At 43.4% G+C, this 18,088-nt stretch overlaps 1 protein-coding gene across 1 annotated transcript in view; it reads left to right on the forward strand.

Moving 5' to 3' along the window:
- KDM5A (lysine demethylase 5A) overlaps positions 1 to 18,088 on the forward strand; it is a 2,605,143-nt gene that overhangs the window by 1,505,230 nt on the left and 1,081,825 nt on the right. Inside the window, exon 16 of the mRNA XM_044088480.1 lies at positions 8,781 to 8,905. Within this exon, the coding sequence (XP_043944415.1) occupies positions 8,781 to 8,905 (125 nt within the window). The remainder of the gene's footprint in view (positions 1 to 8,780; positions 8,906 to 18,088) is intronic.

Consider the following 18,088-nt stretch of genomic DNA (forward strand, 5'->3'; position numbering starts at 1 on the left):
GTAAAGCCTTTTTAAAGGTAGCCCTAATGTTAAGACCTCCCTTTAAAGAACCCATTGCTCCTTGGGATCCAACACTAGTTCTTCAGTCCCTTACTTTGTCTCCTTTCAAACTGTCGGCTACATGTAACTTAAAGTTTCTTACTTGTAAAGCTTTATTTTTAGTGGCTATTACATCTGCCAGAAGAGTATCTGAACTTCAGGCCTTGTCCTGCAACCACCCTACATAATATTTCACAAAGACACGGTTTCCCTTAGGGTGAATCTATCCTTTTTACCGAAGGTAGTCTCAGAATCTAATATCAATCAGTCACTACAACTACCTGTCTTTTCCCCTAATTTATTCAGTAACGAGGAGTATTCCCTTCATTTATTAGATGTCCACAGACAGCTATGATTTTTATCTTCACAGAACAAAGAATTTCAGAAATATGACCAACTATTTGTTGCCTTTTCCTCACTTTCTTTAGGTAACCCAGTTACAAAGGTTATCTTAGCTAAATGGCTCAGCGATTGTATTACATTTATCTGCCAGTTAAAGAGCTTCACCTTTCATACCCGGTAAAAGCCCACTCAATTAGAACTGTGGCAACTTCTGCAGTTTTTCATGCCAGAGCTTCTTTAGATGACATTTGTGCAGCAGCCACATGGTCTTCTCATCATATCTTTATCAATTACAAATTGGATCAGGTCTGTAGGAGACTGGCATCATTCGGTTTGATGGTGCTTAGGAATATTCTTCTGTGAGACCTCCCAAGATTCAGGTAGCTGGGGCCTCTCCCACAGTCAAGGATTGCGTGAAGCTTGACAACATCAGATAAAGAAGTTATGTCTTACCATAATGTTCCATCTGTGTTGTCGATCTTCACTAGTCCTTGAGATCCCCTCCCTCCTTCCCCAGCCTGAGACTCTTAGTGGATCAAATTCTCCCAAGACTGGCTTCATATTAGGAACACATATCTGATCGCTTCTTCTTATTTACTATTTGTCTGCCACTAATTTAGGCAAACTCGTTCTGAGGTAATTTAGAGGGGAGCATTATGGGTAGAGCCTAGCTTGAGAGTTTGGAAGGCACGAGCTGAAGTAAATGGCTGAGTCTATTCCAAGGCTCAGAACCGAGCCCACAGTCAGTGATTAGTGAAGATCGACAACACAGATGGAATGTTATGGTAAGACATAACTTCTTTATTTCTCCTGAAACCACAAACATAATTATAAGACAGGTATATACAGTAAAGTATTTACATTGATTATAAGTCTATACAGCTGTTTCAGCTCCAAATTCTTACAGTAAGTAAATGGATTGATACTGCAGAAGAGAAACACTATCTTGAAGAAGTTTAGTGTTTTTACATTTGCAAGGAGTTCAAGATACGTAAAGAAGTTAATTATGTAGGAAGGGAGATTTTAGTATTGTATAGGTTTTAAGGAGTTCAAGAGGTATATTGAAGTAAGATATAAAATTATGCAGAGGGGGAGGGGAGATATTAATAGTGTATAAGAGGATAAATAGCATATAACTGAGAGTGCATGGTGTAAGATTAGTTCTGTTCACGCTGTCTTTTCAAAATTGGTGTATCTAGAAGGTTTATAACTTAGATATACAGCAGCTGCATAAGAGAGGTAGAGTGGTGGATGGGGGCAGTTAGAAGAAGAGCAAGATGAGAACTGTTGTTTGGGAGGTGAAAAGGGATGTATTAATTCAAGTGCAGCAGGGAAAGTTGTCAGGGGTGTAATGATTCAAGGAGAGGAGGGTAAAAAGTTTGTGATAATCAATAATAGGTTTTGATTTACTAGAAGTCTCAACCTGATGATGAACATGAATATGACCAAGATTGGGTAGGGTATTGTTTCAGCTGGATTTTATAGCTTGGAAGTTTGTTAATCAGTTTTACTTTTTTAGAGATGGTGTTCCAGAGCTTGGAGATGTAACAGGAGTATAAGGAGTCCCTTGATTAATTATTTCCTTTAGTATTTCTTTGTAGAAGTTTATCACCAGAACAGAGCTTTCTTGTGGGGGTGTAAGGTAATAATATGTTTTAATGCAGGGCATTGTTCAGGAAAATATCAGTTTGCATGCCATAACTAGCTGAGAGTATGTTATGCAGTTGTTAAGCTGTAGCCAGTTTAGCTGCTTTAAAGCTTTGCAGTGTTGAGTCAGTATGAAGTGTTCGTAGCAAATTTAGCTACATTATTGTAACAGGAGGCTAGTTTGGATTTTAGTTTAGAGCTTAAGACCTGATGTTGTCCGTGTCATTATTTATCACAGATGGGTCTTGGATCTGACCTCGGATCCGAGCTGGCAGCTTCTCAGATAGATCCAGAGCTCAAGGTCCTCGCCTTCCCATAATTCCTTGCTACCTTCTAACCCTCAGATCTCATTTGCCGCTGAAACACTTCAGATGTGGTCCAGGCTCAGGTTAGCGGTTTTTCAGATAAGTGACCCATTTTTTTTTTTTTTTTTGCTCCATCTAGGATTCATTTCTGTTCTTAACCTTTCTATTTATAGTTTAAGTGAATTACCTCCCCTCCTGGTTACAACCTTTTGGTTTAGTTAGGATTCCTCTCCCCCCTTCTGGTGCTTTGCGCCCTTTCCTTCTTTCAGTACTTTTCAAAAAATAATTCTCTCTACCCTTTCTTTTTAGGGAGAGTGTTATTTATAACTGGGGTGTGTGTGTGTGTGTGTGTGTGTCTGTCTGTGTGTGTGTGTGTGTGTGTGTGTGTGTGTGCGTTTCCTTTGGGATGGCTGAAATGTTCCTCGTGCTGTTGGAAGATGCCATGTTCTGATTCGCACATCTGTAATGTTTAGGGTTGGCACACCTGGAGGTTGAATGACACATTTTTGCCACATTCAACCCTAGGGCCCTTGTGGAGCACTGTAACAAGCTTTTACTGAAGGGCTTGACTAAGGGTGGTCTTCTGCCCTTGGACTCCCCTTCCAAACCCTCGCAGGAGCCTTAGAGGAGGCCTCCTCCTCCCTCGGGGGGGGGGGTTCTCTTCTCTTTCAAAGAAGCCGAGGCTTTTGGATCACAGATCCCTGGATCCTGAGTCCAGCCTCTTCAGCTTTGGATCCAAGGTCTGCCACTCCTACAGCTTTGGATCTGAGTAAGGCAAACCGTCTCTGGATCCGACCAATTTGTCAGCTCCATCCGGCATGCCCTCCATAACTGGGCTCCAACTAGGTTGTTGCACCTGACAGTTCTGTCGCGGTTCCCCTTCTCAGTCCTTCAGGAGGTCGGATCGGAGTCATCAGATCCATTCCCCTTCTCAAGACCATAGGTCGGATCCCCAGCAAGATTTGGTCCCTCGTCCGCTTCGTCCAGATCCCCCAGAAGTCTCCTTCCCTTGGACATGGATAGGATGATAAGCAGTTTCCTCAATGCCCAAACTGAGTTAAGCTTGCTGCTGTCCCCTGCCCATATGGATAGGGGACCATCCCTATCCACAGGACTCCACTCTCCTCTTCCACTCCAACAGGTTTTGGAATGTCAGGACCAGGGGATTTCTAATGAGAGGCCAATGGTGTTAGGTATCCCCCCCTTCTTGACACCGTAAGGGTCCCTGGCTGGCTCTGTTCCGTAGCCCTCTGACCAGGGTGCACCTCGTCTCCAGGAGGTTGGTGCAAGTTCAGTGGGGGTGGATTTGGGTCCAGTTTTTTGGACCGTTCCCTTCCCTTGGGTACTTAAGTGCTGGACAGCTCTGGACTGATATTGTTTGGGGGCTTCAGTGCTGCGTCAGTGTCCCTTCTCCCTTCCCAGGTGTCTCTGGTTGCTGGAGATGGGGGGGCTTCATGCAGTCCGTCGGCCTACTGGGTGGTAGAGAGGACCTTCTCCAGTATGCGAATGACGTCTCCATCTTCTCTAGATCCTCCCCAGCCATTCTCATGTTTGGGTCCTGAGGCCTCATCATCCATCTAGGGTCAGCCCTCCCGCGAGTGCCTTCAGATGGGCACTGCCTCACTTGGGGTACCCACCTTTTCTGAGACCACCCCTGAGCCCACTGTGGAGGAACCCCCTCGGCAGAGAATGTGTAAGAGGAGGCACATGGACTCCCCCAGACAGTCCCTCAGTGAGGACACAGATTTTGAGGCGGGAGACAGGTCCTCCAGACTTCTGCCTGAGAAAGTTTCTGTTCGGGACATCCTGGATGTTCTCAAGCAGAGAGGTGGGTGGTCTTCCCCATCTTCGGAGGAGTCTGTGTTCCTGAAGGTCTTCGGGACGGGCCCATCTTCTACCTGGGTCCCCCCCCGCTGACGAGCTTGTGGACCTTAACACCAGCACGGCTTGGAAGGAGCTGGATGCGGTGGAACTAGTACCTAAAGTTCCTCAGTCCTCCCAAGAATAGATCTTTCAGGAGTAAAGGGGTCCCTGTTCATGCCTTCATGGTGGCTGCTGCTAATAAGGAGCTAGCCAAGCAAAGCTCCTCGGTCCATCCTCTGAACAGGGAGTCATAGCGATTGACCGTTTTGGAAAGTGTGTGTTTGCCTCAGCTACTTTTGGTCTGAGAGTAAATAATTATTTGGCCTGTTTTACCTGGCTTCAGAGCTTACCTCCTCCCTGTCAGAGTTGTTGCCTCCAGAGAGTCTCAAGTTAGTCTCTCCAAGACTGCCCACTCTGACTTCTTTAGCCACTGCTTCGATGAGGCTGATCTCTAATACTACGGAGGCCAACTCTCTGGTCTCAGGCACTGGCATTGCTGTCCGACGTCATGCCTGGCTTCACCTTTGTGGATTTACAGAACCCTTCAAGGCATCATTCACTAATGCCCCCTTCGATGGTTCCACTTTGGACCGTCTGTTAAAGAAACTTTTGCCCATAGTGAGGAGGAAGGCAAGTTTCTTTCTGTGGTAGGGATCAAGTTTTGTACTCCCTAGCATCATTTGCTAAGATCTAGAGGGGAAGTAAGAAACTTTGATTCCAAAGGACTCAGTCTTCCTTTCAGGATGCTCTATAGGAATCCTCCTCCACAGGCTGGGGCAGGGGATTCAATGGTAGATGCTGCCCTAGGGGCAGAGGGCAGAGGGTATCCGCAGAACCAGGGCTGCTAGGAACCCTTCTCAGGGAAGTCCTTCCAGCGCTCCTGAGGCGCTGCCTGACTGTCCTGCCCTGGAGATAGTCGGGGTCAACTCTACCTTCACCCACTAGCCTGGACAAGTCTCACCTCCGATCAGTGGGTGCTAAAAATCATTTCCAGGGGTTAATCCATTTCCTTCTCCCAGCTGTACCACCCCGCCAAAGAGAGTAGGCCTTTGTCAAGGTGCAAGACCTCCTTTGAAAAAGAGGCATTCAAGAGGTCCCAACAGGACAATGAGGGTCCGGAACTTACTCTCGCTTCTTTTTGGTGCCAAAGAAGAACGGGGACCTGCATCCAATTCTGGACGTCAACGAGCTAAATCTGCCTGTCAAGAAGTCCAAATTTCAGATGTTCACTGTTAGTCCATTCTGCCTCTCTTTCATAAGGATGATTGTATTAGCTCAGTGGATGTCAAGGATGCGTACTTTTACTTTCAGTTAGGGGCCAGTCATTACCAGTTCAGAGCCCTGCCCTTTGGACTCACCACAGCACCCCTGGTGTTTACCAAATGTGTGGCAGCTCATCTCTGGCTGTAAGGTTTCTAGGTTTTTCCATACCTGGACAATTGGCTTCTCATGGCTCCCACGAGGCATCAACTATCTCTGGCCAGCAGGTACGTCCTCAGTCTTTCTCAACATCTAGGCTTCACTGTGAATCTTCCCAAGTCCAATCTTGTTCCTAGCAAAAACCTGGAGTTCATTAGGGTCCATCTGGACACGGTATCAGAGACTGCAGCACTGCTTCCTCGCAGGGTCCAACTGATTCAAGATCAGGTCTCTCTTTTGCTGGATCTAGCATGGCCGTCAGTTCACTTGATTCTCCAAATGTTAGGGTCTGTGGTGGCTGCTACTCTGTTAGTGCCTCTTACCAGGTATCACATGCGGGTTCTCCACTGAGCCCTGGCAGTCCAGTGGTTCACTCTGTCTCAGCCCATGTCCATGACAATAAAGTTGACTCAAGTGTGCAGGAATCATCCTGCTTGGTGGCTTCAGTCTCAGGACCTGTTTCTAAGCAGGACATTTTGTCTCCTCCTGCCCAAGGCCACAGTGACCATGGACACCTCCCTGTTGTGGTGGGGGGCATTTTCATGGCAAAACGGTTCAAGGCACATTGTCCCTCACAGAGACAAAATTGCACTTAAACGTCCTAGAGATGAGAGCAGTCCTTCTAACGTTGCAAGCCTTTCAGGAGTGTTTTCCTCTGGGGATCATAGTAATTCAGAAGGACAACATGGCAGTTGTCTGGTATATCAACAAGCAAGGGGAATGCTCTCTTATCTTCTGTGCAGAGACATCATGAGAGTGTGGGAATAGGTGATGTCTTCCAGGAGCTTTCTTCTTGCAACTCACATATTCGGAACTTCCAACATGTTGGCCAACAGACTCAGCAGGTCCATCTTGAGTCCTCACGAGTAGTCCCTAAATCCGTCAGTGTCAAGACAAAGGTTTGACCATTGGGGTTAGCCTTGCTGCAACCTTTTTGCTGTATTTGTGATTGACTGGCGAAGCAATTATTTTGCCCTGATTCCCCCATCAGAGTCACCCAGGGACACTCTTGCTCACGATTGGCCTCTATGTCTTCTCTAAGCTTACGCTTTTATTCCACTAATATCCAAAGTCCTACAGAAAACTCATTGCCTGAAGACCCCGTCATCCTCTTTGCCCCTTTCTGGCCTCGTCAGGTGTGTTTCTCCTTCCTAAGGTCTTATCTGAAGAATCCACCTTGGATACTGGATCCCATTCCAGAACTAATTTCCCATCCCTGGGGGCTTCTACTTCCCAATCTCCAGAGCCTTTGTCCAACCAGATGGTTTCACGAGTTCCAGTAATCCTTTCGCAGTCCAGACTTCCTTTCCCGGTAAGGAGCATTCTTTTGGCTTCTAAATTGCTGTCTACAAAGACTCTAGTAATTGAAAATGTTTTTCCATTTGAGCCAGATAACAGAATCTGGATCCTTTTTTGGCCCCTATTCCTGATATTTTGCTATTTTTATTTTCCCTTTTTCAGGATGGGGTGAGATTTTCTGCTGTTAAGCTCTAGTTGGCTGCCATCTCTAATTTCCATATCAACAATGAGCATACATTTTCTTCTAAACTGTGCAAAGCCTTTTTAAAAGGAGTTTTTCTTCTTAGACCTCCTATTAAGGATCCATCTCCACCATGGGATTTGACCTTGGTGCTGCAGTCCCTAATGCAAAACTTTTGAACCAGCTGGTTCATGTGATATCCAATTCCTTTCCTGGAAGATGACCTTTTTAGTGGCCATTACTTCTGCTAAGAGGGTCTCGGAACTTCAGGCTGTGTGCATTAAGCCTCCGTTCATGATCTTTCATAAGGATAGAATACCCTTAGAGCAAATTCTTTTTTCCTCCCTAAAGTGGCCTCGGAAGCTAATTTCAATCATTCAGCTACTGGTCTTCTTCCCTAATTATTCTAATAAAGGAGAATATATCTTGCACTGTTTAGATGTTCACAGGCAATTATGTTTTTTTTTATCTAAAAAGGACTGAGGAGTTTAGAAGGTCAGACCAGCTCTTTTTGGCCTTCTCTCAAAACAGAAAGGGCCAGGCAGTTTCCAAAGTGACTATTTCTAGGTGGATTGCTAGTTGTATTTTTTCTATTTATACTAGTAGGCATTTAGAATTACCCAGACCAGTTAAGGCCCACCCTACTAGGTGCTGCTACATCACAGCCTTCTTGGCTAGACTGTCCCTTGATGAGATTTTGTGCTGCTGCAACTTGGTCTAATCTACGTTCTTTTATTTTGCACTACAAGTTGGACTTCGTGTCTAGGAACAGGGCTTCCTTTGGTTCCTCCATGCTCCAGCATATTCTTCCTCGAGGCCTCCCAGGATACATAGTAGCTTGGGACTCTGACCCATCTGTGATGAATAATGACACGGATAACATCAGAAGAAGAGTTATGTACTTACCATAACTTTGCATCTGTGCTATCCAGTGTCATTATTCATCACATTCCCGCTCTAGCCTTCCCCCTTCTTTCTGGGGTTCTGGCGAGGCTGAAATGACTTGTATTTGGTGAGAAGTTTTTGGTTTTCTGTTGCAGTTGTTTCTGCATTTCTACGAATTTTGCAAACTCGATCTGAAGGTTAGAATGTAGCAAGGGACTATGGGAAGGGGAGGAGCTTAAGATCTGGATCTGTCTGAGAAGTTGCTGGTTCTGATCCAAGGTCGGATCCAAAGCCATCTGTGATGAATAATGACACTGGATAGCACAGATGCCGAGTTATGGTAAGTACATACATTTTTTATAAGGCTAGATGAGGCATATTAGAGAGTTAGAAGCAAAAAGGATGAGGTTAGTTTTTTTTATCTTGTTGGGTCTGTAAAGTATTGTTTTTGCCTGCAAAGGGGGCCAAGATTTTGGCAGGTCTTTTTAATTGCTTGAAGAGATGCATTTTTCGAAAATATACAGATAATTTGCCTTTGTTTAGCTTGTAGAAGGCAACCTTGTTCTTTGGTCAGTTTTCAGTATTTTGACATGGAATTCAGAGCATGACCATTCTTTCAGTGTTATTACCAATTTGCTAATCCAATGTTTTAGAATCAGGCCAAGTATATTTTTTGCACCATAAGACACTTCCTGCTTAGCAGTACTAAATGATTGATGCAGAGAATGCAAGAGTATTTTGGCATTAACATGTTCTTGGCTTATTGTGTGTTTCATTCTGTTATATCTGTTCGGTTCCAGGTACCGGTATTCTTTGGATGACTTACCTTCTATGGTATGTGGAGTGAAAGTTCGGGCCCAATCCTACGACACCTGGGTCAACAGGGTGACAGAAACACTTGAGGCTGACTTAAATCACAAGAAGGGTAATGTACTTCCTTAATAATTGACTGAATCTGTTTCTTTTCTTTTGACATGCAGAGCATTATATTATGTTCCTCTCAGTTACAGATGTCTGACATTTCCTTGCCACTATGTAGGTATATGATTAAATCCTTAAGTGAACCATGTGAAATCTTTGTGTACCACCTATATAACTTTGCCACATTTTCTAAAATTTTCTGTGACTAGTCTTGAGATTTGAAATACTGTCCCTACTTATGTCTGGGGACCTGCACACCTGAAAACTTTAAGAATCAAGCTTCTAGGTCACCTCAGGTCTAGTTTCATATTAGCCATACTTTGCCCCAAACTGTTATAGTGCAAAAAGGTTATTATGTATCAGTATCAGCCAGCTAGCATCTGTCTCTGTCAAGGTGCCATGTAATGCTTTCCCCAAGGTCTGGCCTACACCCCTATTAGAAACAGAACATAAAATTTTAAATGCTCATGAACTAGATACAGTGATTAACATGCCATGTATAGTCAGTAATTCCATAGAATTCAGTTTCACTATAGACTACATGGAGAACAAGTCACTTTCTTTATTAGCATGTTATTTGCTAAGCCTTTTGACATCATATGATTTCAGAATTGGTAAAATATCTTCCATCCCTGGAAAAAATCTGCAGAAATGAAGAAACTTAGTTACTTTCAAGAGTCTTGGAGTAGAGAATTATAATTCACAGTGGAAATATGACTCTGCTACACCCTCTTTCTACATCTGTGCTATAAGAAGGAAATGTGTCTGAAAGCTGGAAACTTTGGATCCATAAGTGATTTATTCATCAGTGGAAGAGAATTAGCTGGGAAGTTTATAGAGCCACAGTATATTGTACCCCAGCATGTAGCTGGGGAAAAACATAAAGGTATTTTACTTTTCTTGATGTGGAGAAAGAAAAAAAAATGATATTTGTTGCCCGGGAAAGTCCGACTGGGCAGCGCCCCTTTTTCATTGGAGTTTCATGGAGAAAAGCTCCAGCATAAGACATAATATACAGTACAAAACAGTTTTAGATACTTTCAGGTGGAGTTTAAAAATAGGGTGGAAATAAAAGAAAGGGAGCTGTGGTTAAGAAGTACCAAGAAACATTTAGAGAGACTGACAAAGTACTGCAGAATAGGGGTAATCTCACAGAACAAGAAGAGGATCAACTTCAAAATGCTAAGCAGAAAATAAGGGATTACCTTGATAATATGCACAAGTTTAGAAAGATTGCTGTTAAGCAACTGTTTTTGATAATAACAGTAGACCACAAAAACTTTTAACACAACTCAGGCAACAGAAAGTAGAAAGGGCTGTCACCAAGCTTAGGGAATCCTATAGTAAGGGATCCTGTAGAGGTATTAGAAATATTTCGGAAATTCTGTGAAAGTTTGTATAAAGCAGAAAAATATGGAAATCAAGAAAAGATACAAATGGAAATGTTTATGAAAGAAATATGCCAAGTTTAGAGGTAGCTGAGGCTCAGTTACTAACAGGATAGGAGGAGATGACATAAAAATTGTGATGTATAACCAGTCTACAGGAAAGTTTTCAGAAATAGATGGTATTCCTGTAGAAGTTTGGAAGCTAGGAGGGAAAATACTGATAAAGATCTGGATGGTTTTGGTTAACAGTATTTTAAGAGGAGAAGAACCAATATTTTGGAAGAAAGCAGTGGTAGCTGTAATATCTAAAGAGCGTAAAGATCCATTAGACCCAGCTTCACACAGGCCCATTTCAATACTAAACCATGATTATAAAGTGCTTATGTCTATTTTGGCTAAAAAATGACAAAAGAAATACCAAAACTGATAGATATGGATCAGTGTGGTTTTGTGGAAGGAAGGTAAACATTTGCCAGTATTAACAGAACACTGATGATCCAGAGGGAGGCAGAATGTAAGAAGATACCATTGTTGTTGGTGGGTCTTGATGCAGAGAAAGCATTTGACAGAATAAGCTGGAACTTTATGAACAGGACAATGGAAGCTCTTGCATTTCCTGAGAAAATTATAAGGTCGATTAGGAGGATATATGAGGGATCAGAGGTGAAAATTAAAGTGGGTTGGGTCTTCTCTGATAATTGCTGCTTCAGCAGAGGAACTAGGCAGGGGTGTCCTCTTTCTCCTTTGTTATATGCATTATATTTAGAACCACTGGCAAAGAAAATAAGGAATTCAGAAATTCAAGGAAATAATTGGTATGGTAGTCAAGAAAAGCTGGCTGTATTTGTAGATGATATTATTTTATACCTGACAAAACCAGAAAGAGACAATACAGTGTTGTGGAACATTTTGAGACAGTTTCATATCTTTTCAGGTTACAAAATTAATGAAGCTAAAACAAAAGCAATAGCGGTAAATTATGTACCCACACACGATTGGTTCAGCAATATCTGTATTTATGGGGACATGATGAAATATGTAAGAGTATGGATTAAAAATTATTCTGGTGTGGCAGCTAGGGATATATGGGAAGAGACTAAACAAAAAATAATACAAAAACTTTAAAAACATGGAAGTTTTGTTATATGGTTATGGATATATAGGCAGTCATAATATTTTTAGTCACTTTAGTCTTATACTCCGGTAAGGCATATTTTTATCATTCAGAGGAGAAGTTGTGGATAACAATTAATAAAGAGCTGAAGGACTTCTTCTGGGAGGGGAAGATGGCAAGAGTCAAGTGGGATAAGCTGATTCTTCCAGCAGAACAGGGTGGAATGGGATTAACCAATTTGAATGGGTATTGCAAAGCTAAACAGTTAAGGCTCCTGTACATAGCACAAGCAGAAAACTATAATTCAAAGTGGAAAGGGATGATGTTGAAACAGGTGGAAGCTCAAAAAACATGGAAAGACTGGGATTTTGAATGTGGGCTTTTAAGGAGAATAACAATAATCATACAGAATATTATATCTATAAAATAGCAGAAAGTATTCTAAGAACTAAGTAAACACAGCAATGGAGAAAGGATATTCTGCTGATGGGGATGACTGCAATTTGGGATATAGGCAGTAGGAAAGAGGGGGCTGGAATTTATTGGATCAAACTGGCAAAGGAACCCAGGTATTGGGAGCAAATAACTAGAAAGGGAAAGGTAATAGAATGGAAAGAGGCCAAGAATTTATTTGGACTGCAAATTAGAGATTGCCTTTCTCATCAAGGATTGATATCAGAGTATAGGAAAGAGAAGGCAGTAGGGGGATCCTAAATGAAAGACCAGCACTGATAGAGTTTTTAGTAGAATCTAGAACAGAAGCTGCCATTAAAAAAGGAACAATTAGTAGGGCATGTAAAATATTGCATGATAACTCTAAGAATCAATCAGAGGAGGTTAGAAAGGATTCGGAAGAAAGACTGGATAAGCAATTCACAAAGAAACAATGGGAAGATATGTGTATGTCTCCTAAAACATGCAACAAAATATAGAAGATTTAGGATTTTTACTTGGAAATGTTTACATAAATATGTTTGTACCCCAAGTAGACTCCAGAGACTTTTCCTCGGGTAGACAGCAAATGTTGGAGGTGTGACGGGAAAGAAAAAGGTACTTTGGAACATATTATCTGGGAATGTGGTGGGTTGGTGAACTTTAGATTCCATGTGGGATGTACTGTTGGAAATCCTGACTGGGTGGGTTGGTTGGTGTGATGAGGGAGATGATTTTTCTAAGCTATGATACAGAGTCGCAATTTCCTAGACATGGTAAGGCCTTGCTGTGTCTAATTATGGTGGCTGAAAATTACTAGAAAATGGAAATCAAAATCTAAGCCAACCATACTAGAAGTAATGAATGTAGTAACTGAGATAAAACAGCCGGAATTGAGATCTTTAGAAAAGGGTAGGAGCAAATTACATAGAAAAATGGGAATTGTGGGAATAATACAGCTTACTATCATTTAACCGGATCACGTAACAGCGAATCGCAGTTATGTAGAAGCAAAACCTCGGAACTGAAAATAACGAACAAAAATAAACTCGAAGTGTGGTGACTGTCATTGTCGACTTCGACATTTTTGAACAGTCATCACACTTCCGGGAACACTGTTACTGTGCGTTGCACAGTAAATATCATGTTTGTGCCCCACACTACCTGCTACTTAAATGTACTAACTCCGGGATTGCACTATAGTGAGGAAAAGGGTACATTTCCCAGTCCCCACTACAGTGCAAACTGCATTGAAATATCGGAACTGACAACAGCGAATGCTGTATTGCATTTGCTGTTGTCAGTTCCGACATTTTTTATTTCGAGTTTTTGATTCAGTGACAGGCATATTTAAAATTTTGTCAATCGCACGAACTGCGATCAACAAAATGATAGTAACCCAATAATACATGTATAATAATGTTTTGGAGGACAAATGAGGTTTAAGGAAAAGCAAGACTTGAATGAAATATGTAATATTTGAAAGGCAATGACTTTATAGAAAATTATATATGATGTTTAATGTTTGCAACTGAAAATAAGTCAACATGGTTTGTTTTCATTTCTATAAATGTATGATTGCCAGGGTCATAAGTGGTAATTCTATAAAGATTAAATCTCCAACATTTGCAATCTGCATGAGGAAAAATTCTTTAAAGTCTGCAAACCCTTCCAAGCAGAGATCTTACATCTTCTAGACTTTTCTGCATGTTTGGGAGCCATACATATATCCCCTTTGTTTCTTTGTGAATTGCTTTTCCAGTCTCTTTTCCCAATCCTTTCTCACCTCCTCTGATTGATTCCTATAGTTAGCATGCAATATTTTTATATGCCATGGTAACTATCCCTTTTTTAGCAGCAGCTTGTCTTCTAGGTTCTACTTGAAACTCTACCAGTGCTGGTCTTTCAAGAACACAAACATATATAAAGTCAGAACGTATGACACACAAACTATCTAAAACTGATAAAATCATAAAAACTATAGCAAAACAGATACACTGGCATGTTGAGCATGAAAACCTGTCATGGGGGCTTACTTCTAGAGCAGATGGTGAATACCTAATTCAGATACAGCAAACTAACAACCCACAAAGGGCTAACTCACCATCAATCCCCTGGATTTCAATACAGGTTTTAATGAGGCTCTCTCATTGAGCCCTCTCCCTCGGTCAGCCTTAAGCCTCATAATCCACTTCATCTCCCTCTTTTTTGTACCATTCCTAATGTCACCTCCAAGTGTAATTGGTGAGATGGTATCAATAACCATAAAATGTTGGGTAGTCCGATCTCACCTTCATTTTTACATATGGGTTCGGAGCCGATCCTCGGCTCCAACTCAGCCTATTTACAAGCTGGAAGACTTCTAGTTGGCTCATGGCTAAGCAGGTATCCCATGGTGCATCAGTACAATCCCCAGATCTTGTTTGCCACGCCGATGAGTTTGGTTGTGCTTCTCTTGGCTCTGGCTAAGTTTTTCAAAATTTTTATATTCGATCGTATTCAATGCTTTATTAGAAACTTTATTCATATTTAGTGTTGCTAATATATTAGGCAGTTGTATTGCTTGCCCTTTTTGAGTGCATCTTGTTTACTAGTTGTTATTGGTATCCTGTGTGCCAGTTAGTTTTAGGTGCTGTTGCGCATTTTTTGATTATTAGGTAGAGTTTTTGGTGGTTTTCCGCTCTTATTTCAACAGGGGCTCCTGTTGTTTTGTCTGTTGTTATTCTGACCTTTTTTTGGTCACCGTTGGCAGTTAGTTTCTGCTATTTTGACATTGTTTGTTTTGGCGGGGATCCGCTTGTGAATTTACTAGAATTGCAAGTTTACTACCTGTTTTTCTTAGGAATATAGAATTTATTGTGTCATTTGCGGTTTCTCTTGTGTGCATGGGCTTTCCTTTCTGGTCTGTTTAAGTTAGAAGACCTAGTTTCTCTATACCGGACTAGGCACGTTTAAGTTAGATGACCTAGTCCTCGTGTAACTCCTTTAGCTAGCTTTCTCTTCACTAGGCTAGGCCCGTTTAAGTTAAAGGACCTAGTTCTCGTGTAACACCTTCTTAGGGCTAGGCCCGTTTTAGTTAGAGGACCTAGTCCTCCTTCTTTTTCTCTTTTTCAATCTATCTGGGTTGTGTGTGTGTAATATGTCTAAGGAAAGTAAGGAGCATAAACCCTCGGGGTTCAAAAAGTGCATGAAATGCTTCCAAAAGATGTCCTTAACGGATGGCCACAGTAGCTGTGTCTACTGCCTAGGGGCCCTCCACTTACAGGAGTCGTGTTTGTTCTGCCATGCTTTCTCTCCTAGAGTGTTACAGGAGAGGAAGAACAAACTCATACTCATGGGTCTATTGAAACCATGCTTTGAGGAAACACTATCCAGTTCATCGGCTTCCTCTAAGTCTGGGAAATCAAAATCCTCAAAAAGGCCTTCTCCGGCACCGGCTGGTGTTTCAGAGCCACCTCCTAAACAGTCGAAACAATCCAAATCTGCCTCCTCGACTCCTCAGCCTTCAGAGCCGAAGGAGAGCATCATGGTGGTGTCAGAGTCTGTTACAGGTGTTTCAGAACCGATCTCTGAACCTACTGATATAGCAGTTGACTCTGCTACTCGGAGCCGGTCTGTAAGCTCCCTACCGGTTTCGGTAATAATTAAGTCTCCAGTGCCCACCAGGTCAAGATCCCCAACTATGTTTTCCAGGAGCCTTTCAGAAGAAGATGTGGAGAGGGTAGTGCTGAGACTCCTGAAGTTGTCTGCCTTACCAAAATTATTGTTGGCTCTGACCCAGTCGGCACCGGAGCCACTTGGCCCAGCTTTGCCCTTGTCTACTATTCCTCATCTGAGCCATACTGGCCTTTCGGAGCCAGTGTGCTTGGTGCCAATGGAGGAAATGCTGGCTCCAACTCACCTTGTTGCTGCCTTGGAGACAGGTTTGGCTCAGACACGCTCGGTGCCCTCCGTCGTGTCCAGGGGCCGAAGCTGTCCTGTCGGCACCGACAGGGAGGGTTGGACTTGATCTTCGGTTCTGAGCCTTCCTTTCGGTGCTTCGGCCAGGGTGAGCTCAGACCCTGCATCTATCTCGGAGCTGACCTGCATCTCTTCGGAGTGGGGGAGGTCTTCGGAGCCGGAGAGGTCGGCATTTGAGATGATGAGGAGTGTGCTGTTTCATTCTTCAGCCCCTACCAGTGGCACCAGCACTCTTCCCCCGAGAGCACCCACTTCAGTCTCAGCCCGTACTCTCTCTGGAGACAGTAGAGACACGCAGCCTCAGGAGCCATCGACTGGTGGCCCCCACTCTTCCGAGGCTTCTCTGGAATATCATTCCGAGGAGCCTCCCCGGAAGAGGTTATGTAAGAGGAAACATATTGACTCCCAGGATGAGTCTTTGACATCGGACACTGACCTCGAGGAGTCGGAAGGGTCCCCCAAGTCATCCTCTGATGATGTCTCCTTTGTGGACATTTTAGAGATCCTTAGGCAGAGGTGTGACTGGCCCACTGTTAACCCTTCTGATGTGGAGTCGGTGTACCTGAAGGCTTTCGGGTCTCAACCTTCCTGCCTCTTGGGTGTCCCCACCTTTTGACAAACTAATGGATGTAGTTAGTCGAAAGGTGTGGGATACTCCTGATACTGTGGAGCCAGTCCCCAGGAGACCAAATAAGTTCTTGTCTGCCCCTCCTGGTAAAGAGTTCTTGTCCAAGGGCATTCCCGTAGATGCCATGGTGGTGGCGGCGGCCACGAAGAAGGAGTTAGCGGAGACGTCTTCATCTGTTCATCCGCCAAATAAGGAGTCTCGACAGATGGACATATTTGGGAAGTGTATTTCTAGTTCAGCGGCCTTTACCCTTCGATCGCTGAACTATCTCACACACTTCACGAGGTTGCAGAGGGATCTCCTCAAGGAGTTAGGAGATTCCATACAAGGTGAGTGTACTGAGGAAGTTCCTGACAAGATTACTACTCAGTTGTCCACCTTAAATTCTGTGGTTAACTCCTCCATGTGACTTATCTCTTATGCTGCAGATGGAGCGAGTAGAGAAGTGGGTTCCGGAGTTGCCTTGAGGTGCCACTCCTGGATGCGCTTATGTCATTTTGCGGAACCGTTCAAGTCTACTTTCACCAACGCCCCGTTTGATGGTAACTCATTGTTTGGTTCCAAGGTGAAGGATACACTCACTTGGTGTGAGCAAGAAGTAAAGACGCTTTCTGCGGTGGAAGTGCATTTTACTGTCCCTTCCAGACCATACCCCAAGGGTCAAAGGGGCGGTAAAATGTGGTTCAAGAAGTCCCAGAGGATCTTTCCTGACACACAGTGTGAGGAGGAAACGGCAGACTTCGCCCTAGAGGCAGGGGTGGTCCGCAATACCAACAAGGCCATGATTCCTTTTGAGGATGGCCTTGTCAGCACTCCTAATGTGGAGCCTGACTGCACTTCTCTGGGGCCGGTCGGGGGTCGCATTTCTTTGTACCAAGAAGCCTGGCTAAATATCACCCAAGACAAGTGGGTACAAAGAGTTGTTACCAGAGGCTATATCATACCCTTTTCCCTATCACCGTTTGTTCCCAAAAGGATCCCAGATGTACCACCCAATCACAGGGATCAGGCAAATGTGGAGATCAACAAGTTGCTCTTAAAAAGAGTCATCCAGCCCATCCCAGCAGACCAGATAGGATATGGAACTTACTCCAGTTTCTTTTTAGTGCCAAAACGAACCGGAGATTGGAGGCCAATATTGGACCTCAACAGATTGAATGAATCAGTGAAGAAGGACAAGTTTCAGATGGTAACGCTGCAGTCTATACTCCCGTTGTTAGGGAAGACTTTTGGATGTGCTCTTTGGATCTTCGGGACTCCTACTACCACATAAAAATGGACAAGGCATCCAGAAGCCATCTACGCTTCCGTCTGGGAGCCAGTCACTATCACTTTCGCGCTCTGCTCTTTGGTCTCACAACAGCCCCCAGGGTGTTCACCAAATGCATGGCAGTAGTGACAGCTCACCTGAGATGTCAGGGATTCCAGGTGTTTCCGTATTTGGACGACTGGCTCCTGACCACCCCCCACCAGGCATCTACTCCTCCAAAACAGGGACGCCACGATTCAACTTTGTGCTCAGTTAGGGATCTCCATAAATTGGAAAAAATCTGCATTATTGCCCTCTCAATCTGTGATTTTTATAGGTGCAGAGGTAGAAGACACACTGAACACGACAGCTCATCTCCCTGCCGAAAGGGCACAGAACTTAATCTCCCAAGTTCA

The sequence above is a fragment of the Protopterus annectens genome, chromosome 11.part0 (assembly GCF_019279795.1).
Source record: "Protopterus annectens isolate FY-2018-M chromosome 11.part0, PAN1.0, whole genome shotgun sequence".
Taxonomy (NCBI): Eukaryota; Metazoa; Chordata; order Ceratodontiformes; family Protopteridae; genus Protopterus; species Protopterus annectens.